Source organism: Halyomorpha halys, unplaced genomic scaffold (genome assembly GCF_000696795.3).
Source record: "Halyomorpha halys isolate HHAL.00 unplaced genomic scaffold, Hhal_1.1 Scaffold715.1, whole genome shotgun sequence".
Taxonomy (NCBI): Eukaryota; Metazoa; Arthropoda; class Insecta; order Hemiptera; family Pentatomidae; genus Halyomorpha; species Halyomorpha halys.
Window position 1 is genome coordinate 259,713 of NW_027107843.1, and position 24,029 is coordinate 283,741.

At 28.4% G+C, this 24,029-nt stretch overlaps 4 protein-coding genes and 1 long non-coding RNA gene across 8 annotated transcripts in view; 2 read left to right on the top strand and 3 right to left on the bottom strand.

Moving 5' to 3' along the window:
- LOC106685602 (uncharacterized) overlaps positions 1-991 on the top strand; it is a 12,063-nt gene extending 11,072 nt beyond the window's left edge. Inside the window, exons 8-9 of the mRNA XM_014428384.2 lie at positions 627-738; positions 810-991. Coding sequence (XP_014283870.1) covers positions 627-738; positions 810-861 — 164 coding nt within the window. The 3' untranslated portion in view covers positions 862-991. The remainder of the gene's footprint in view (positions 1-626; positions 739-809) is intronic.
- LOC106685601 (leucine-rich repeat protein soc-2) overlaps positions 1-2,589 on the bottom strand; it is a 19,030-nt gene extending 16,441 nt beyond the window's left edge. The window contains exon 1 of the mRNA XM_014428381.3: positions 2,362-2,589. The gene's annotated coding sequence lies outside the window, so the exon portion shown is untranslated. The remainder of the gene's footprint in view (positions 1-2,361) is intronic.
- A 2,778-nt stretch (positions 2,590-5,367) lies between these two features.
- Tim10 (translocase of inner membrane 10) lies at positions 5,368-6,712 on the top strand. Of its 2 annotated transcripts, none has more exons than XM_014428385.3 (2): positions 5,368-5,603; positions 6,130-6,712. In XM_014428385.3, exon 2 carries the CDS (start codon positions 6,302-6,304, stop codon positions 6,599-6,601), a length of 300 nt encoding a protein of 99 aa, XP_014283871.1. In that variant the 5' UTR covers positions 5,368-5,603; positions 6,130-6,301; the 3' UTR covers positions 6,602-6,712. The 2 variants fall into 2 exon arrangements, with proteins under 2 accessions (XP_014283871.1, XP_066902304.1); XM_067046203.1 differs by lacking the exon at positions 5,368-5,603 and adding an exon at positions 5,992-6,011.
- A 3,723-nt stretch (positions 6,713-10,435) lies between these two features.
- Positions 10,436-24,029, bottom strand: part of LOC106685598 (broad-complex core protein isoforms 1/2/3/4/5) — a 32,422-nt gene continuing 18,828 nt past the window's right edge. Inside the window, exon 6 of one of the 3 annotated variants that reach the window (XM_014428378.2) lies at positions 10,436-14,865. In XM_014428378.2, the coding sequence (XP_014283864.1) occupies positions 14,621-14,865 (245 nt within the window). In that variant the 3' untranslated portion in view covers positions 10,436-14,620. Of the gene's footprint in view, positions 14,866-17,748; positions 20,309-24,029 lie in introns of those variants that run through there. The other 2 variants (XM_067046204.1, XM_014428379.2) reach the window with 2 other exon arrangements.
- LOC136795490 (uncharacterized) lies at positions 23,841-24,025 on the bottom strand. The gene is made up of 2 exons (XR_010843120.1): positions 23,992-24,025; positions 23,841-23,908 (listed from the first exon to the last, which is right to left on the bottom strand). It is a non-coding gene; the product is annotated as an uncharacterized lncRNA (long non-coding RNA).

Sequence of the window (24,029 nt, forward strand, 5' to 3'; positions counted from 1 at the left end):
AGAGAGAGAGAGAGAGAGAGAGAGAGAGAGAGAGAGAGAGAAATTTAAACTTTTTACATGTCCAGGAAGCAGTTATTTTGTAAAAGTTGTTAAAAATGAGTTATACATGGTAGGTTATAAATAATTAGGTAATAAACAATTGAGGATTGTTGTTGGAATTACATTATTAGAGAGGTGCAATTAAGTTCTTAGATTAGATTTATTAATCCTAATAAACTTCTAAGATTTTAGGACATTCTTCAGGCAACTTACAGACTTTCATACATTCTCTCCAGTGTCAGTAAGTAAAAAACTATCCATTAGCATTGATATAAACTAGGAACAGCCACAATTACTTCGTCGAGGACCTGTTGGGAGTTTGATAAAACAGCAAGTGGGTGTCATAGCCTCTAAGATCTCCAAACAATAATGATACTAACATTTGTTCATAGATAAAATCCGCCCTTATAGTCTTCGAGAGTGTCCAAGCGATTCAAAAACCATGTTGTATAAGAATGCAACATATCCTTACTCAAAACTATTCTACTTCAAATGATATTTTGAAATAAATTGCAACATATTTCAATAGAAAAATTAGCAAAAGTATACGAGTAAATATATTAATTATAAGATAAAACTTCATCTAGGGAAAGAAACAACCAAAGAGGCAGAAATTAAACATTTACCAGTGCTGGTGTCAATAACATTTGCCATATTGGCGAAATTTTGTTCAATTTTGACGTTACATAGGAGAAACAGGTATGTACCATTTTATATGATGTAAGATTAATACAATTTAATTACTCGAGAAAATAAATGTACTTTTGCAGATATGCAGGAAAAGAGGAATGTGAAATGAAAAATTTAGTACTTGATGTTTAAAGAATTATTGAAAAATAAAAAATTATGACAGTAACTGTATAAAAAACATTTTACAAAATAACTCGCCCTAAATGAAACTATTAGACAAAGTGCTGTACTTAAAAAATATATCTATGACATTCTGAACTGAAATCTCAAAATTAATAATTCATTACAATATGTTCCATTATAGTAATCCATGTCATGAAGAGCTGTAGGGTTTTCAGTTAATATTTATTCCTTGATTTAGTTCCGAAGTTTTTAAGATTAAATTTGAGACAGTAGAATTACCTTCATATTTTTTCTCATCGGTTTAACTGATGAATAGTATTTTTATGCCTTATGCTATGAAATCTTGAATTATTTCAAGTATTGTGATAGATGTTAATCATTTTAAACATTAGAGTAAAAGATTAAAAGCCGCAGGAGTTTTAAGTTTTATGAGTTATTAATTAAATGTCTTAAATCTTGGTTAAAAGAAATATAATGGTAAAAAGATATTCAATCAAAAACAACCTTAACACATCTTTTGAAAAAGACAAAGCCTAATTAACATCTAAGGTAAAGTGAAAATTAACCCTACATAATTCCTTAGTTATCTTTAAAATATATTGCTTCATCTTTTTTAAAATAATTACTCATTCATTCTCAAAAGGCTAGAAAATCCTTTGCTACTGACCCTAACCCCTTCAAAAACCTCTAGATTACTCGAGAGCAAAGTTATATACACAGCTATATCTGCTTAGACCATATAATATAATGACAGAATGGAATATCAAATACTAATGTGGTAGAAACATTGGTTTTGAGAAGTTTGTTGTATGGTAGATCTCAGATTTTTTTTTATATCATAATCTTGCTAAACTTAGTGACTGGCACTGAAATGCAACCGAAATCAATCACTGACAGTTAAGACAATTGTTGGACATTTCAATAATTCATTAGCAACCCAAAATATCATGATAAAATTATGTAATATTTGATACAATATACCTAGTGAAGCAAATCAAGATCAAGCAAAAAAAAAAAAAATTACACGCATTCATCAATAACCAATAACTTGACATTAAATAATCAGATCATTAAATTGATATTTTAATGTTAATTAAATAACAACGGCAATAAATAAGGCCTATTAATTCAGTACCCGATTAACTTATCAAATTAAAGTATGTTACTTATCTTTTAACATAAGCATTATAACAAATATATATGAAGGTAAAAGAACCCAGACAATAAAGATTAAAATACTATTATAAATGTATTATTTCAGAATTAAGGGTAATATATTACATTTCATCTTTAAACAAAGTTGTATTATTAAAATAATTACACTAAAACCTAATACTTGCATAATAATATGTCACAAAACATATTCGGATAAATAAGACATTCTCCATAAAATCAACAAATAACGTATATTAAACTGTAATATGAAAGAAAGATATTAAATGACGTGCCCTTAGAGTTTGTTTTAAATCCAATACAAAAATATCATGAATATTTCCATTTAACACTTACCTTATGAAAAATAATAATTAGCCTATCTTATAGATGAGATTTAAGTCAAAGATCAAAACAAGAAAACGTAAACAATGCCAGAGTATTCTTTACTGCATCTCACAGGTGGAACAGGTTATATTTTGGTTCTGCTACAAGTGGTACTGTTATTATACCATAATATCAGTAACTGGTAAGAGATGATTTGTTTTATAGCAGGTTAAAAAGTAAAGAATTGTTTTAGTATTCTTGATTTTGTTCGAAGTTGTAAATTAAAACTGAAACATGTAAACATCTAAAAATATAAACAGTCAACTAGAAATCACTTACAACGACTAAATAATATTATTTGAGAAGATGGTCGAAGGGGTGCGATCAAAAAGGATACATAAATATACAAAATTTATTTATTTGTGCCGACGTTTCGACTTGAATTTTAGGTCTCCAACAGGGCTAAAAAACAAAAAAATATATAAGTAAAAGAAAATAACAATAGAAGTTATTTATTAATAAAAAAAATATTGATAACAATAGATGACATATAATATTATAGAGGTAAGAAGAAGTGTATAAGATAAGATATTTAAGTGGTGCTAAAATACTGGAAAACAATTTGAATCAACATAATGGACTGTATGAAAGAAAAAGAAAATATATGATACAACTCATATACCTCCTCTTAAACATCCGCCTCACATTCAAAGCTCATAACAAACTTTCTTTTATCTAGTCCCATATTAAAGGTCCTATTCCTCCTCAATACCATTTTCAAGTTGTATACCGTATCCCTTGTCCCACACCTTATTGCAACTCATCTTACATAGGTGAAACTAAAAATCTACTGAAAGATGACCGCATAATCCAACACAAATATTCTGTCTCCTCCCATAACTTCACTGCTTCCAAACTGTCCGAACATACCTTATCATTAAACCACTCATTTGATTTCGACAATACTTCCGTTCTAGCCATCGTCGCTAAACATGACAAACGTTTGCAATCCGAAAGCATTTATATATAATTAGAGTCTTCCTCGGTTAATCGCAAAACTGACAAATCAAACCTATCCCTAGCCTATTCCCAAATAGTCAATTTATTAAAACACCTATAATTCATTATTTTTTCTTTTCCATTTTCACGTCTCCATCAACACTTATTTAATAAACTATTTATTTCTACAATTTTCTGACCTTTTGGTTCTCACAGTTTTTATTTCACACTTCTTTAAATGTAATTTTACCCCTTAACTTTAATTTTATTTCATTTCTTATTTACTTCTTTATCTTAACAATATTTCTTCGCCATTACAATTTTCTGTCTAACTTACTTTTGTCCGCGCTCTATCGACGCAGCCAAAAGTCCAAAAGACCAATCTAGTCAGAACCTTTGTCTTGACGGTAAGTGCTTACTTTCTTTTCAAATAATTCTGACTTTCTTCATTCTCCATTCACTATATTTCTTCTCCCTTATTCCTTCCATTTAAAAAAAAAAAATCCATACACTCAATACTTAATTTAGCTTTTTGTACTAGTAATATATATATATAACATTTTTTTCATGACAGTTAACGCAACGTTTAGCAAGTAACTACTGACATTACTTGTATAATCAACTATCACGTCAGAACCAGTTCGGAAATACTGTTATGACAGTAAACTGTTGTGGCAGTAGATTGTGTCATGAATGTAACTATCAAACAGTTACACCATGGCAGTAACTGCAATATTCTCGCAATGACTGAAACTATATTATTGTTCAATGCCAAGTTATATACATGAAATAGTTAACGTGACAGTTACTTCATTGCATCACTTGTACTATTAACTATCAAGCTAGAGCTAGTCCGGCAGTACAATTATGACTGTAACAGTCATAAAGTTACAGTTATAATGATTCTCCAAGAGCAATGTGGCGGGTACTTGTCGGGTAAAATGGGTATTTTCAAGGCGCTAAGCGGGTAATTTTTGGTCGGGTGAAACGGCATTACTGCCCTAGATTGATATAAGGAAAAGATGGTCGGGGGTTCGGTCAGAAAAGATACACAAATAAACAAAATTTATTTATTTGTCAAATTTAATGCAGTACAGGACTGATTTCAACACTGTGTGTTCATTTCTCTTTGTATAAGCGAATGGGTCAGTCTTCACATTGGGTATTTTATAAACGGAATTGGCCGAAAACCGTGTGACAAACAGAGGTAAAAGTAATTGGTGTGCGTCGAAAATTTAAATTATATTTTATACCAGCACATTGCGTAATGCTGAAAAATTTGTAGCCATATTTTTTAAACAATTTGTTTTTTAGGTTTACTACAAAATAATCTTGTTTCATTGGCTAGTAAAGTCTTAGTCTGAGCTTTGTGACATAGCTAGGGATTAACAATACAAGCATTATATATTTTTTAACAAGTAAGGATTATATTCTCAAAGTAGAAGGAAATGTTGGCATTAAATAGGATAATAACATAAAAATAAAATTATTCACATTCTGATGGTCGATCATTCTTCATAAGCTCCGCAACTAAAATAGCATCAAAATTGGAGAATGACACATACACAAAGGCAAATGGGCGTTGATGACCTCAGGGTTTTACGCCCTAAAAACCCAGCCAACAACAACAACAACAAGAAAGGTAAAATCATCGTGGTCGAAATGTGGCAAAGAATTACAACTAGCAGTATAATTAAACTATGGTATCCGTAGTTTGAGACCTTTTAAGTTGAGTCTGAATCCAGAATAGGAAGAAATAAGCATAGAAAGTAAAAAATATGACAGCCATGACCATTTTCTGAGAAAATCTACACTGACGTATTGCAGAGATTATCTTACTCCTTATCTATCCAATAATTCCTACTGTGCCCTAACTCATACAGTATCTATCCTAAAATAAAACTAAATTTCCCAGTTTTTATTATACCTATAATAGTATTCGAAAAATTGCCACAAATAGACTATTTTAACCTCTTAAAATTATTAAATGAAATATATCACTGTGAGATAACTTCTTTGCGCTATAGATCTCGGTGTTTTCTACTCATAAGTTCCGGAATCGATACCAAGTCAGAACACTTCGAAGTTTTGAATTTCCTCGTGGTTCAGAAAATCTGTGATTTATTTATTTTATATTAATATTAACAACTTAATTTATTATATATAAATCAGGCATACCATTAATTAGTGAATAACGAAGATAGTGAACCGTTGAAATGAGTTGTTGATAATGCCTCTGGGTACTGTAGCAAAGATTTCGATTGGGTGGTAAGGTGAAATATTTCTCATCTATTTTTTTTAGACTTAAGAGTTTTGCTGTTTTTCATTAAGTTCATGTCATATCTGCTCAATTAACCACTAAGGATTAACAGATAATGTAATCATAACAGGCCTAACATTTATTTATTTGGTTAGTATAATTGAGTCTTAAATGTAATATAATCAAATTGCTTGTCTGTGATAGGCTTATTTTTTCTTGCCATGTTATCTAAATTGTTGTTTATCAGAGGATTCATTATCTAAATATTGGTTAGTTTGATTTTTTTCTGTTATTCTTATAATAAACTCTTGGAGTAGTAATTAAATGGAAACCTTTCTGTGGAAGTGGTTATTTGAACAACTTCATTTGTTTTGAAGTAGCTATTTTAAGTTGAATTACATTTTTACCAAAAATAAACAAAGTAATAAGCTTAACTATGCATTTCCCCTTAAACTTAAATTTATTAAGCACTTTGTTATGATATTTTAAAAGTAGAACTTTTAAGATATTTGTTAATTTCAGTTTTCTTTTTTTTGTAGGGCTTTTGCTATAGCTGGTGGTTTATACGCATTTGTCCTATCAAAAAGGTCTATTGACAACAGGCGATATGAAAGTATGAAAGTTCGAGAACGTATGCGAAACTCAAATATTGGAGATTACACACAGAGCTATAGAAAATTTTCTGATTAACTTGTTGTTTACTTGTTAACCATGGCAGCAAATATGGGCCAGTTGGACATGGCCAAGATGCAGCTTGTCCAGGATTTAGAGATCGAAATGATGGCTGATATGTATACAAGACTGACTAATGCTTGCCATAAAAAGTGTATTCCTCCAAAGTACAGTGAAGCCGAGCTTGGTAAAGGAGAGTCTGTATGCATTGACCGCTGTGTTGCCAAATATTTAGATATTCATGAAAGGGTTGGTAAGAAATTGACTATGCTTTCAACTCAGGATGAAGATTTTATCAAACGAATGCAAAGTGAACAGACCAAAAGCACAGCGTCTTAGTAATTGTATTATTTAGTGATGTATAGTAAATTGACTTAGATTAAAATATGTTACCTTTTGTATAAATTTTTTTTTTATTGTTATGAAACAATAAAACCTTGTTTTGATCAATTTTTTTAAGTTACTTCCTTTTGTTTTTTTAAACAACTTATTGTTTTCAATATCTTTACTTTTGATATTACAAATGTTATTTATGAGTTATATAATGAGGTTAAAAGTAGAGGTTCAAGTGACATTTTGCTAATAAGATTTTTCTTTGCTATCTGTCTGTACCTGATCCAAATTTATATTCTGATAAAACTCAAATTCACAATAATTATTGATTATTTCTTAATTTACTCCCTATTGAAGTGTAAGCTTAGTTCAAGCACTAATAGATTAAAAATAAACCTAATTAGCGACGTCACCTTTACTTAACAACATCCTCATCTTTATATTTGTTTCTAATAGATATATTTATTTCTAATAAATATATCTATACATTGGCTAATAAACATATTTATATCTATATTTATTTATAATTAATATATCATCAGTGTGAAAGAAACCTTGTAACTGCCTTTCCCAATTTTCACCTCCAACTTTCTATAAGATACAAAAATCATTTTAAAAAATTTAATTTTATTGTATTGGAATTTGTTTTATATAATATGTACTTCCACATGATGTACTGTCGAGTAGAAAAAATAAATAATTGATAATTCATCAAATTTATGCAAAACATAAATTTATAAAATAACTCTATCACAATGTTTTAGACTTTGTGGTTTCTAACTTTTGATTAAGTGTTTTAAGATATTTATATTTAACTGCATTTTGTTATATTTATTTCTAATGTAGATTATACAAATTTTGTTTAGTTGAATAACTTAGCAAAAGCATAATCGCAACTTCTAGTACACAACTATTTTTAATAATTTACAGCTATAAGCATCTTTGAATCAAATTAATATTTCAAAATTGAATTGCATTTTATTCTTGTGGGCTGATTCTCATGAGTAAACAAGAACAATCTTTATTATCGTGAGTCAATTTAAAGAATTTTATTGAAGAAACAAATTCCCTGTTAAAAACAAAATACCTCTAGAACCCATGAAGGGTCTTTGTATCAGGTTCAATACTTGATGGGAAGTTCTGTTTCTTTATAAACTGTTAAACAAAACGGTTATTTGATCCAGTTTCCTCTTGAAAGATATGTTACAAGGAGCCTAAAATGACTGTAGAAGCATTCAGTCTATAGCTGATTAGGTATAAAATGAATTCCATGCTACAGCTGGACCCAAAGTAGAGAACTGTTATTTCATTTTGTTTGATTTATAAATTATAGTTTATTTAATATTATAGAAGATTGTTAAAGATGTGATCAGGGAAAAAATAACGATAAAGTAAATTACAGTGCTTGTTGTTGATTAAACCTTTTCAAAGTAATATTGTATGGGGACAGATTGAACCTTGCATATTTTGAAGATCATAAAAAAAAGTAACAGATTACACTTGAATTTATTTACCATTTTATCATAGTTCTTCCTAATTTTATTATGATAGGATCACTTTAAAATTTAATATTTATTTATTATTAATTCAATATTTATTAACAAACACTCCAATGAAAGTGGAGTACTTGTAAATAAATACTCTTGAGTGGTCTTTCATTCTTGAATTTATTATACATTGCAAAGTAAGATAAAAAAAAAACTCAGAAACTTGACTGAATAGAATGGATCTTAATCAAAATGTGTATAACATTTTATGTGAGTAATAAAACATTAAAAAATCTATTTACAAGATTATTAGTTGTTTTTTATGATTGCAGGAATTTGGTCTGAGTGATGGTCTAAAAAGGTAAAAAAAAAACAAAACAGAAAAAACTATTTATTAGTTACTAAGTTCTGCCCTACTTTGCAGGGCTTTGTCCAGAAAGCAGAATGAATAAGATTCTACTTTCCGGAAGCAGCCCTGATAAGCTCTGCAAAGTAGGGCAATTATTTTTGTTTTACTGCCACCTTAACCATCTTCCTACTATTAAAAAATCTAATTGCATTTCATTTTAAGTAGACAACCAACACATGGAACTTTCATAAACTAAACTTTAAAAAGTTCAATTTTTATTCATTTATTACTGAAATCAGGCACACAGTGCATGAATGTTTCAGTAATTAAAAGTGACTTAAAAAGGATTAAAATTTATTTATAAAGCATACATAGAAAGGAAGTCATCTTTATATAAACAGGATCACAAAATTATCTCTGACTAAACTGTACCACTTAAAATTCAAAATATCCACTAAATTAGTCGTTTGATTAAATTCATATATATATATTTTTATAAACTTAACTAAATCATTATTACATCCAAAACAGTATCAGGAAAAGAAAAGATTTTTTTTTCCATTTTCTCCTAATTAATTACTTCAAACGCAAAAGAAACATTTCAATATTACCAATTTAAATAAGATCCAAAGAGCTATTAAATTTTCGAGGACAATAATACAAATTAATCCAGTAAGCTAAGAATTTGCAACATGGTTAATATAATTAGTAAGATTCTGAAGAAATAAGTCAGTCAGGTTTTTGGATGGTATGGGTTTTTGCCAAATGAAATGTCAATATTAAGATGTTGAGTATTTTTGGCAGTATCCTGAGGAATATTAAGTAATAATTCTAATATAATAATATAATTTTAAGAATTTTGAAAAAAAAATTATATATTCAATATTCTGGAATTTCGATTTCCCACTCAGATTAGGGGCCATATTTAAGGATAGTCAAAAGTTAATGTCCTCCATGTTAAGAACAACCATTTACTGGCTTAAACTTAACTAAACTACTTACATACTCTTTGTTAGTGAAATTGTTCCACCACAAAGTGAGAAAAAATAATTAAAATTGGTAAAACCAATAATAAAAAAAATAAGCAGGTAGTTAACATCATAGTAAAGTGTTTAATGTAAACATTTTCATAAATATTTGCCTACTTTGGAAAATGAATGGAAGTGATTTTATAAATTATGTCAGAGGCACAAAAATCAGAATATATAAAATTAATTACATCAACTTTACTAAAAGTTTCCTTAAGTGCACGCTTTTAATTTCTTTGTTTTCTTAATAACCCTTTATGCTTTTCCTTGCAAAAGAAGCAATAGTTGCTTCCATGCAAGACCATCCTCCACTGGAACTAATCCTCAAAGGTAAAAATGTAAAATAGAATCCTGCCAGTGAAACAGTACAATACCTGTGGATCACCCTATCAACATCAAACTAACTCAAACCTACGCAAGGTTAGCAATGCTATATCCTATCCTAAATAGAAAATCCAAATTAAAACCAGAAATAACTGTTCTTATAATTAAAACAATTCTCAGGCTACTGCTGATGTATGGCTGTGAAGTCTGGGGAGTGGCATCACAACTTGAGAAACCCAACCTCAACCCGAAGACTGAAGCCCAGGCTGCTGCAGGACATTCTGTTACAAATTATATATTTACTAATTCTATTATTCACATTACTTCTATTTTATTTATTTTTCTCTTTGTCCTTTTTCAAATTAACTTGTTCTTTTTTTGTTTTTTACGCATTAGAGGGCAATTGTTTCTTTTATTAGGTCTACGAATGTCATTATTTTTGTTATTACTTTAACTTTTCTCTTTTACTAAGGATTATTATTTTATATATTTATTTTATCTTGATTTTTTTTTTAAATTATCACATTGTATATAGTTAGGGTGTCTTTTGTACGAGACTATCCCCCCCCCCCCACAATGAATAGTTTAAAAAAATGTAACTGTTATATCAACCATGTAAGGTCCACCAGACTGATCTGGTATTAAATAAAAAAGACAACACTCTTGTCATGTAAATAAGAAGTTTGATAAATGAGAGGTACAAATTTTTTGTTCAAGGGGAAGCCATGTTACCGAGTCAGATACAGGTAAAGACGTGTCATTTGACAGATTGGGTAAGGAGGATCTGGCAAAGGTTAAAAGTCACATACAGCAATCATAAAATAATATTTATTTATAAAGAACTATAAGAAAATGTCTTTATTACTCTATTAAACAAAATAATCATATCTTATCACAATTACAATGGTTTACTTTTTTGGTATAAAATGCAAGCATAAATAAAAAATAAAATAAATTATCAAAGTAATAACAGGTAACTTGTTAATGTGTAGCTAATATAGTACAATTGTAAATTAAAGACTCTTATTTTTTTTCTTTAAATCTGCAAATATATAAAATGAATAAAATAAACAGAAGCCAAGAAGTGAAAAAGAAAAACATATATAACTCTATCTTATATACACATATTTTTACTAGGGAGAGATTACATTTCTGACAATGCTTCGGTAAAAATCTATTTAAACAAATTTTCAATACTTTTAAACAGATCACAAGAATTTAAGAAATATTTATATCAAACAAAAAACAAAATAATATTAAATGGGAAAAAAAAATTTGACCAGAGCAATATTCTTTGGTAATTTAAATAATCAGACTGATCTAGTCCTGATACAATTGTCTTTTCGTTTACTAAGCCAATCAATCCATCACAAATAAATCACATATTTTATTTTATACCTTTGATAAAATTTAAATTATAATAATAGTTGTATTCAAAGGCCGAAATATATAGTTTTTCATAAATAACTAGAAGTGTAAATTTTATGTTGACTAGAACATTTTCACTTAGTTACATAGTTTATTAAGTGCACAATTTAAATAAGTATTAAATGAAACATAATTTCCATAAAATAAATATTTGAAATAATTATCTATGTCAATAACAAATAATACATACATATGCTGTATACAAAGTAAAAAAAAAAACAACCTTAAATCAGAGTCATTATGAACTTAAAATTTAAATTGTAAAATAAAACAGAAGCCAAAAGCATCAAATCAATGTATGTAACATCTAAGAAAGCTGAACAATTTCATTTATAATTTAATAATGATCCTGAACAGAATGAACAATAACAATCTCTTTATTTTAATAATTAATTCAGTCTTATCACAAAGGCCTGTAAAATAGTGTACAACAATAAATAAGCAACAGACCTGAAATATTGTATCAACAGAATGTATAAAATATCAAAGGTGAGTCTTTCTTAATGTAGAACAGGCTTTTGATGAGTCTGGCACCCAGGACTGCTTTACAAACTTCGTAAATTCCTATCCCTACATACTTTCTCATTATCCGTTCCTACCTTACTTGTAGATTATTAATTCCAATTCATCCCACTTCTCTCAGTCTGGTGTTCCTCAAGGCAGTATCCTTGGCAACATCCTCTTCACAGCCTATATAATATAGCTGACATCCTAACCAATCTTAACTGGAGGATTAAAATAAACTAATAAATTCCATCAAATCACCTTTACCCTGCATTGTAAACCTACAGTATCCTTTAATAATATTCCACCTATTCCTGTCGAACAGATGTGCTACCAGGGACTAAATCTGAACAAATAATTAGCTTGGAATCCTCATACTAGACTGAAGAAAGAAAACTGCATGTTGATTACAAGAATTAAAACACTTAATATACAAACAGTCCAAGCTCTGGACTGATCTAAATGACAAAAAGGAGTAGAGCCTAAGGTCTCCACTAGACCATCGAATTCCAACAGTATCCAATCCGTATAATACAAAATCCTCAATGCTCTTTACTTTTGCACAGATAAAATCATCCATAAAGAATTTACTGTTCCATACGTAGCCAATCTATTCCAAACCAGAAATCAATCCTTCAATTCTAAACTCCCTAGTCACCCAAACCCACTCATTTCTAACATCCTCATCTATTTCCGACAATGCTCCAAGGTGCCTGAAAAGAAGATGGACTTGAGATCTAATGTAGAAATATTCTTGGAGTGCTGCTAATGGGTAGTTTCTCCACAAGACTGTATCATGTTATTGTAATAGAACTAACATCACATTTATTAGATCTATTTTTATGTAATACAGTTTTAAATTTCAATAAACAAATATGAAAATAAAAAAATTACCATCTGTTTATTTTAGTATTTTAATGTAAATTTATTGTTAAAATTTATAGGTAAGTTCTCTGTAGTGAATCCCAAGGGACCTCTAGTTAAGGGAAATTGTTTCCTATCCATACATAGAATCCAGCTCCCCTCATTAGTTTAGTACTTTTTCCTCAAATGTTTTGTGTCATATTATATACCACGTAATGTATATATTATATAAATTGTAATACATTACTTATAGTATGAGTAGCTAAGGTGCTGTAGTAGTAACATAAAGATTATAAATTCAAATGCCATGTTTCCAAAGACCAAACACCCATTTAATGAGAAAAGGCCCACAAAAAAAAAAAAGTTACTTTGTTATTATCATTATTGTAACGGTTATCAGATTAACATAACATCACAGTGAGACAGAAAAAAAAAAATAAATAGAAAAACTACTCAATGTAAATTAGAAATTATGAACTCTGATTTAAGAAATATTACTTATATTTTATAAACTACCATAATTCTGAAAATAAAGAATTTGCCGGCACCTTTTACCATATAAATAAAAATTTAAATATATAAAACTATTCCATCTTATAATATAAATATTATTTTCATTTATAAGGAACTCTTATTAATTGTATAATTTTTAATATAAATCTTTGGGCAAAATACAATTGTTTGTTTATATATAATATGCTTATTTGCAATCAAATAAATATATATGTATCCTTTAAAATGAACTATAAGGCAACTTTATGAATAATGTGGACAATTTGTTTGGTCAAACTGTTAACAAAAGGCTTAGGAAACTAATAAAATTAAAACATAAAACACACTGACAAAAAATATACTTGTAAATGACTAGGAAGATACAGTGTGCTTGACAAAAATTATAATAGTGCATTTTTTTATTTAAATTATTATGAATAGGTTCCTATATATATATATATATATATATCCATAAACGATTAATATAATAAATAAAAATTGCAAAAAGAAAAATAGTGTTCATTGCGTTACTATGATAAACTAGTAAAATCTCTTTAGTGCACCTTTTTTTACTGGAAGAAAGGTTACGGAATATTGGTCATTGGATTAGAAAAATGTTTTAGAATTCTAAGCATCAGACTTCCTTTCATAACTGTTTTTCTTTTTCTGATTTTTGAAATTGTTCATAAGATCATACCAATTTTGACAACAAAATAAATCTGTAGAAAAAGATGTATTTATAAATTCAAAAAATACTAGTATGCAATAGTATTCAGTTATAGGATAAAACTACACATTGTGATTTTTCAATATCCGATATAAATATCATGATTATAATTATAAATAAAACAATATTTAAAGTTTTTTAAAAAATTTTTAGATAAAAATTAATTATTGGTTGATTAATAAATTCTGTAAGTTGGTGTGTGTGCTGTTAAAAATTGAAAATAAAATTTCCAATTAAATAAAATCCTGTTTTAATTTTGAAACTTTGATTGATGAATACCATGTTAATTGATATTGGTTTCCAAATGAAAAAAAAATTAATTAATTATTAAATACATTATGTACACAATATAACTTTATAATTAACATAATACTTCATAAAAACAATAATACCAATTTTGTTCTATTAAATTATAAAAACTGATGCTTAGAACTCTTTATATTCAGATTTCTTGGAAAACAGGGGTTAGATTAATAAAAATTATAAATTTACCATTATTAAGGTGTGTGTACACTACCACCATACTTATAAACAATTCGTAAGTATACTACTACTTATACTAAATAAAGTAGATAAAGAAACACCCTCAGATGTAAACATATTTTAAAAATAAATATATACCAAAACTGCTTCCTATGTCTACACTGAAATTGTCTAGAAATAGTTTTAAAATTAAAAGATTTTTCATATGATAAAATATTATTAATGATAAAAATAAGTTTAAATAAATGGAAGTTTTATAACCAACGGTTTAGATGATTATATTAACTTAAAGACTGATTCCTTGCTTGCAGCTGCTATTTTTTTCATTTTTAAAAAATGTTAATGAGATTTTGTTGAATGAATGGACGGAATGTCTGTGAGACCTGGATGAGAACTAGTAATGTGAAGGCGCAATGCATACATTCTACCGAACACTCTACGACAATAGGGACAAGTGGTACGACCTTCATGCATCTTCTTATGATGATCAAGAGAACGCGGATGTTTAAACACTTTTCCACATTCATCACAGCCAAACCTCTTCAGTGACGGATGCAATCTCCTCCAAAGGCCATGGGCAAACACTGAGAACCAAATCAAATAAACAAGAGAACAATTAAAATTTATGAATAATTAATATTTATGTAATAAACTATAAAAATATAACTTTAATTAAACTAATTTCAATATAGCAGCATAAATACTAAGGATTTTCTGTATAAAAATGGAAATGTCTTCCACAATTATTAAATTTTTATTTACTTTCAACCATTTCTTAGAAAATTTTGCAATTAAATTTTATTATGCAAGCTTAAATTAAAAACTAGAATGTATGGACTAATGTAAGACTAGTAAACACAAAAAGAAAGTCAAGACAATTTTTCAAAAGCTGATCCTAGCACTCAGCACTGAATAACCATTAATTGTATAACTAAAATGTGTTAGCTAAATCCTAAACTATGCAATCCTCGAAGAATTCTGTTGTATTTAAAATGACAGAGCAAAACCTTGATGTGATTATTAAATAAAAAGACACTCCATGACAATGATTATAACAATTATAATAATATATTTATTTATACAATTATAAAAACTAGAGCCTGTAACTAGAGCCAAAGAGGAAGAAACATTTAAAAAATAAGACGGGATGATCTGCCACTTGGTCATAGATCAGTAGTATCCTGTTAAGAACAACACCCTATTCCCTTTTATGATACAGTGGTGTTTCCTATTTATTTATTTTTTTTAGTGAGTTGCTATGTATTGCTACTATTACTTACTATTTACTTCTAAAAAAAAAAGTCAATGAAAACTAACTTCACTAAATATATAAGAAGATGGTCAGGGTTGCGGTCAGAAGTGAAACAAAAATAGTTTACAACTATTTATTTCCCGACGTTTCGCCCCACTTTGCAGAGCTTCATAAATAGTTAATAAATAATAAATAAATATGTTTTAATGTTAATAAAACCTAATAAATAGGCCAAATAAATAGTTGTAAACTATTTTTGTTTCACTTTTGACCGCAACCTTGACCATCTTCTTATATATCAATTTTTACGGTCAACTATATATACGTATATACAAACTTCACTAAAATTTTCATTTTACTTTTTGTAAGGCTTCAGGCATTTTTCCTAGGATCAAAACTCTATACAAAGAGCAGAATTAATTTTTTTTTTAAATTATTTTTTTGTTTAATTGTAAATGATATATTTTTAATTATTGAAACAGGTAAAAATTCAAAAACTTTCTTTTTAACATTTAAAAAATGCTAAAGAGCTATTACCTCATATTTTTACAAACCAATTTTATTATTACGGTACTACATTGGTATTTTTTCAATGATAGGACACTTCCAAGATTTGGGAAGAGGCTATAGATCCCTATGACTTAGGAAGATACAAAAATATAAATAGTAGAATGATTACTGGGAATGACCGTTCTTGAACCCTTCTACTTCCTCTTTTCTTGCTTACTCTAAAATCCATGGAGAAAGGAGTATAATGTAGAGACTTGCCAGAAAAAGTAAAGCCAAAAAGGTGGGACTGATCACGCCTGCTTCTTCACGTCTTTGCATGGCAGTTGTTGAGTTTCATAAATTTTTCAATTTTGATTGTTGACAAACCAAATTACTAATAGTAAATGCAATTTATTACATATTATGTTCAGTTGTTTTTTTTTCTTTTCCACTAGGCTCTACAAACATTGTAGATCTTTGGCCGCACGAACCAGCCTGTTAAGCCTGTTAGGCCTGCTTTCCAGTTTGCTGCAGCTCTTTCGTATCTTTGCTAATTCTGGCTATCCATCTGGTTTTTGGCCTCCCGCGTGGTCTCATGCCTACTATACTCCTTATTTACTTATTTAAGTTGTTTTTTGTTTATATAAGAAATTACATTTATTATACAAATAACTTTTGTTTTCTCCTATATTCAAATAACTCTGGAATGAATTAATAATAAACTCAACTATTAACTTACAAACTTATTTAGATGCATTATTTTATGAAATAATAAAAATGTAGTCAGATGCAGTTAATACGTTTATATTATTAAATAACCTAAACATAAGAAAATAAATATAAACATAGCTTAAAGGCACAAACTAAAACATGACTACAGAACATGTCATAGAGTAGAAGTGACAAACCAAAACTGAGGGATGTTCCCAGTTGTTGCCCGACTACCCACTACCGTTCCCTTGTTCACCCAGTTGAAACTTTTCTATAAACACAATCAAATGATCTGATATGTTTTTGTTGTTATTATTGGTTTACATTCGCTATTTTTCCTTTTGCTTCATAAGTTCATAAGTTACAATCGTATGTTGTTTAATTTTTTAAGAAAAATAGTTCCTTTGAAGTGATCATTTAATTAATTGCCACTTATCGAACAGTGTAGAATAAATTTGTAGTTTATTATTTAATAAATTTTATTACTAATAATAAATTTGTATTTATCATTTAAATTTTTTATTGTTCTGACGTTGTTTAAACAGAGAATTTAATTTTTGTTAATATTATATCCTCTATGATGTATTCATAAAATACCTACACACTTCTACACCATCAATTTCATTTACCAATGATGTTCCCACAGAACATATAAATAGACTTCTTAATGTTCTGTGAACTTTTTGGACTCAATATCTGAAACTTTCTAGAAGATATTCATTATTCTTCTTTAATAAAATCGATAAGGAAACTATATTTCAAATATAGAATCTACTATTTCTAATATGATATCACAAAAAATAATAAGATCAACCAAAACTTAGAAGTAGATCAAATAAGATAGTTTTAGGCAGAATGGCAGTTCCAGATTATTATATTTTCTGTGGTTGATATATATTTCAGATAGAGAAAATAATTTTTAATTGTATTAAAATAGAATATAAATAATCTAATAATTTTGTTTAAATCAAACCCAGATCAATAAATAGGATTTTTCTTTTTTAGTCAGAAAACATTAAAAATCTACATGTCACTTTATTAAGTCAATTTACATTCCATATAAAAGATAATCATCTGTTAACATACTACTTAAATTAATAGGACAAATCTTCAAGCCAATCTATAATACTCACTCAAATTGATCACAGATCAAAATACAAAACTTCTATCTACATATCTATTTACTCATTTTTTATAATAATGATTATAATAAAACACAGCAGAACAATAAAAACATTTGAAGGATTCAGCCGAATAAGGGTCTATGTACTTTTAAATTTACTATTTTGTATATTAATTAATATACACTAACTATTATTACTAATACTACTTAAATTTACAATAGACCAATAGAAAATGTTCATAATAATAGTCAGTGATATTTATGAAGGTGGATGAACATAGCATGATAGAAGAGGGTGTGGCATAGCCTGGAACAATGGCTTGGGTTCAGGGTTTATGAATTCCCGGGGGGAATAGTTGGCCAGTTGCGACAATACTGGTTTCCCACCCACTTGTAGCCATCTGCCTTCATAAACCTCGTTTCGGGACAATAACATTTTAAACTTGAAAGTAACATAGCTCTTTTTCATCAAACTCTCATCTTTTAATTTCAGAATAAGTTTACATTAAGAGCATTGTAATGGAAGCTAAATCAAACAATGCTCAATAAAATATTTGATTCCATTAAAATGTAACATTGATCATTATTTGGCCAAATACTTCATTTTCTAAATTGCCTTAAAAATTCTATCTTTAATTATTAATAAATTAAAAATAAATAAATATAAAATCAGACGATAAACACCAAGTTCGTTATGAGAAACATAAAATTTCTTTAACATAAATAAATATTAAACCTAATACTAAATCACAATTACTCACTGGCATAGTAAAATTAAAATAAATTTATAAATTAAATTTAAATAAATTTATAAATTAAATTAAAATTGTTATATTGTATTAGTCACTCAATAATAGTTTAAATTCTCTAGTACTGAAGAGTGCCAATAAACTGAAAAAAAATTGTAACACTAAAAACTTGAGAATATAAAGTCAACTCAACATTGCTAGAACTACAAGGGATTAACAAATCAATGCGAAAATAGCATAGTTAGAATTAAAATACTTTTTTTGGACAATAAATTAACTTTAAAAACATTTCTATTGATATAACTAACTGGGTGACCAGAACATTAAATAAAAAAATAAAAAAACCTGAATTTCCACAATTGATTTAAGAAGGGGAGGTTAGACAAGAGCATTTGAATAACAGGAAAAATTCCCTTCTATTTCAATGTTTTAAACAAAACTGAAAAAAAACTGTTTAAAGATTTCAAGTATTGAGTCAACAATATAAAAAAGCGTTCTTCATAATTTTATACATAATACTAATAATATAATATGAGCACATATTTTTCAATACATCAAATTTGTTGCAATTTAAGAATTTTGCTTTTCAGAATTTAACAGTAATTAGACCATAGTAAGCATTATATTTCATGTCACAACTAAATAGCTTAGGATTGAACCCAAATATTTCAAAAACCCTTAGAGACGATGATAAAACAATAAAATTAGTACTTTAGTTTTTAAAATCACAAGGTTTACTGTCTCAAATATAACATTGAACAGACAAAAAAAAAATGAAAAGAAGAAATTAATGGTATTGATGACAAGTGATGTTTTTCATTAAATAAAAACAAACAAACCATAGTGAAAAAGACTATTATTCCACTAAATTTGGGATATAGATACATAATCATGTAAAACCAATAATTATGTTTTTAAATTTTTAACTTTTTTAAGGCAGTTAAAATATACAATATCCATATAATTTAAAGATTTGTAGGTATGCTGTTTTAAAAATATAAACATTTGTTCTGAACAAATATTTCGTTTTGTTGTTGGTATGATTTTATTTCATCATTTAAACTAATTAGGGTAGAAAGAAAAGGTTATGAAGCCTTTCTAACCAGAGTTCAAATAAGTACGTTTCAAAATTCATTCAGAGGGTTCCCAATAAAGTAAAAGTTCACCCTTTTCCTCAGACCCCATTCAAACTAGCTCTCTTCTGACTCGAGACACACAAAAAAATAAAATTATTTCTTCTAAGTTTATTAGAATTTTTTTTTAACTAAAATTTTAAAAATTAGAAAGATAAATTAATACAATGTTATATTGAAATATAACACATTTTTTCCTAATATAAAAATTAATAAATAAAAAAAATTTAAATCTGTTATAATTACTATTGTTTCAGTTTATCAACACTCTACTGTATAAATATAACATAATTTAATAACAAAAGGACATAATTAGTACTTTTCACTAATTGAGAGTTTATTTATTAATAAGATTTGTTTTTTGGATTATTTCACTAGAAACCGATGGTGGCTGTCCTTGATAATGATGCATTTTCATGTGAAGTTTGAGATAATATTTCCTCGAGAACACTCTTCCACAGAACGTACAGTAGGTGTCACCGATGTGAAGCCTCTTGTGCATCGAGAGGGAGCCTGAGTGCCTAAACGTCTTACCGCATTCAGCGCACGTATGTAGAACTGGCAATGGTGCTATAATTACACAAGAATGTTACAGGGTAAAACACTTTTAACAGAGAAGGGCTTCCGATTCCAAGCAACGCCACTTGCCACAATAAAGTAAAAATAATATTTATAACAAATACTGGACAATACAAAAAAAGATATTCCACATTAGTATTTGCTGATTAAAAAAAAATAAATATGATTATAACAATTCTTATAGCTAAAATGGGAATAAATAACTTTAAAGTTAACAGTAATACAGAAAATTAGCACATATAAATATTTTTGTTTTCCAAATAAACTAAATATAACTTTCAATGCATAATCAACAAATTTTCTTTGAAATACAACCCTAGTTCAATAGTTTAATATAGTAACTAAGTATAAGATCACCTAGCATAGCAATCTCATTACTCATTACCAGGAGTCAAATTTTTATTCAGTTAAAATATGCAATGAAATGGCTCAAATATATAATTATTTTTTATGTAATGTTACTGCGTTAAATACCTGATGTATACACACAAATGACTTTCCTAACCACATTGGCTGCTAAAACTAATAAAACCATTTCTTGCTGTATTTTCACTAATATTGCTCCAATAAAAGTTTTTTTTTTAAAAGTAGAACTTCTTTACAGATATTCTACAAGTCAAGAAAAAAAAATATAAACAGGAGTATTGATTTTGTAACGTGAGATGAAACGAGAGTGATGGGAGGGGGGCAACACTGGTCAATTCTAGCAGGAAAACTTTTATATTAATAGAATAGGAGCTAACAGGAATAATCCTGGCAGAGCCAGTCCACTTGAATGAGACTCTTAAAGCTTCAACTCTCCTATTACCATATTACAATTGACTGGCTGTTTTATTATAATTTCCGTAAGTAATATTTTCTGCCTTAAGCTATAAGAGGTAAGGTGTAACCCTTATAAATAAAATCTTGACACATTATTTCATTTCTCTCCACAAGTCCCAAGATGCCCACAACTATTTAATTATTTTTTTAGTTTATATTATTGGACAATTTAATCATCCTTCTAATGAGTACCTAGAATGTTCCAGGAGATGTATGATTTCCATTGATTCAAAAACTAATAAACCAAAAGTGAACCAGTTACCATAACAATTTTTAAAACAAAGGTAAAGAACTCAATATACCATATCTTTACTAAAACCAGTCCACTTTAACATTTTTTTTTTGGCAGAGAATTTAACATGAGTTATCATAAATAATGGTTTCTTTTCTTCATAACTTCTTCTCGAAGAGTTATTTATGAAAATTGGGTTTAATACGAAGATTTCAAACAAATTTCATCAAAATCGTTAGAGCCGTTTTGGAGCTTAAGTATAGAATAAAGCATTTTATTGGCTATATCGCATCAGTTTTTACTCATAGGGTTCCTAATTAGGAACATAGGTATCAGGGACCAAATTCACCAATTCAGACAGAAAAAAAAAGAAGCAACAAAATCATCTCACTCTTTCAAGAGATATGTGGCTCGGATAGACTGATGGCCAAAAATCCTTTATTAAACTCAGAGGGCTCTAAAATGGATAGATCCACTAAAAACTATTGCTATGGAAATGTGGCATTTAAGAAGAATGGAATGGAAGGGAAGACAAGAAGAGATTGAGTGAGAAATATTAAAATGAGGTCAAATTTGGGACTTGGTGAGCTGAAGATATCACCGGAGAAAACTATGATGGTTCAGCCATGTTGGCTGAGTCCTTCCTGGTAAACCTACCCCACTAAAACCCCCAGGGAGTTACGGTCCTATATCACTTTTAAAATATTTACTTAAAACAGGAAGAGGAGACAGACTTAGGATAGTTAAATCAAAAAATATTTAAAAAGTGCCTTAAATTGGAAAACAGCGTGAAACCACTATGGTACGCCACTCTCACCCATTATGGTAGCCTTACTAATCTTAAGTTTGAAACAGACACTTATAGCGAGTATGTTGGTTGATGTACGACATAACAGTCTCAAAATAGCCAATATCATAACACAAAAAATATTATAATCCTTCCCAGAAAATTCGCCCCACAAACAGCCTTCGGAGACTGGGCACACTCGGCTATCTCTGATTTTCCAGTTTCTCTAAACTGCTGCCTCTGTTTATACTTCAGTTAATAATCAAGTTATTTCATATTTATACATTTTTTATTCCTACTAACAATGAGAGAGGGTTAATCATTTTAAATCAAGAAAATTAAAGATACTTTAAAGGAAGATTTCTGGAAAATTCAGTATTTAAGCCCTTCTAAATTATTTCAATGAGGATAATACCTAACTGATATTTAAAACTAGTTGATTGTACATTGATACACCGAGTTTAATTAAAATCATCAGACCGTATATTCCATATATAAGTAAATGAAAGTAAAAACCATCAGTAATAAGCAGTAAAACTCCTAAATAGATTTTTATATGCTCAATACATAACCAATTAAATAAGATGTACTATTAAATTAAAACTAGTATTACAAGATGACAAAGGTAAATTAAAAATAATTAGCTAATATAGCAAACCATTTCTTTATTGAGGTTGGAAAAAATTTCAACAAAACAAGAATTAAATGTCAAAAGTATAAAATACTTCTTTTTTTTTTTTTCTTTTCTTTTTTGATAGCACAAATATTGTATGCTCTTTCCAGTATTAAAAAACCTAAAATTGATCAAAACCCTTTCCTCAGCAGTCAGTATTTTTTGAAGGACAGACTATCCTAATTTTTCCGGACTGTATAACTGAACAATTTCAAAAAAATAAATAATCAATTAAAAAAGATTTCTTCTCTTCTCCATAAAACCAAAACGACACCTATCCACTGATAATTATTGTTCTGCTTATTTGCAATCGCAGCCATTGCTCTTATTATAGGTTTATTCCCAAGGAATTTTTGACAGGTAAGACTCAACTATAACTCCTAACTGTTTATTTTCCTTTAATTTTCTGCCCAGCCGGATTCGAACTCTGGTTCTTGGAGTTAGTAGCCACATGCCTTACCCTGGGACTATCTGTGCTCCCTGTTGATATTAAATCCAATTTAATATATAGTATTCTTCACTTTTTTAGTTCATTAACCATATTGTACAGTAGTGAAGTTTTTTCTTTGCTTTCTACATTTTCTCTTCATGATATTAGATGTAAATAAACAATACTGAATCTCTGTTCCTCTGGGTACTTAAATTTCAGTCAATAATTGGTTTATTTCTCGATCCTAATTGAATTAATCTATTATAATTTAAGAATATGAGAAAATTGCTTTATAGATTTGTTTCATGAAAATATAAAGAACTGCTTATGTGCACACTGAAGTTGACCTGTCAACCATTTTCATTCTTGTTTCTCAAACACCTATTGATACTAATGATACCATATCTTGCCTCAAATTACGATCTTATATTTTACAGCTTAATCGAACTTTGCTGCACTGGCAAAACAGCAGAGCTGATATATCGGCCCGTGCCTAGTGCGCTTACTACTCACATTGCAAGAGAATTCTATCTCAAAATATATATAACATTTATCAATTAAATAATTTAATATCCAAAATAGTCTCAACACTATATATTTATTTATTTGTCCAACGTTTCGGCCCTTCCAGCCATCCTCAGGGACATCTAAACATTTAACAGCTTTATATTACAACTTCACTTTTAAACATTTACAATCACATTACTACTTATTACATAATATAACATACCTTCAACATAAATTTCCTCTCACATTAATTGTTTTCTC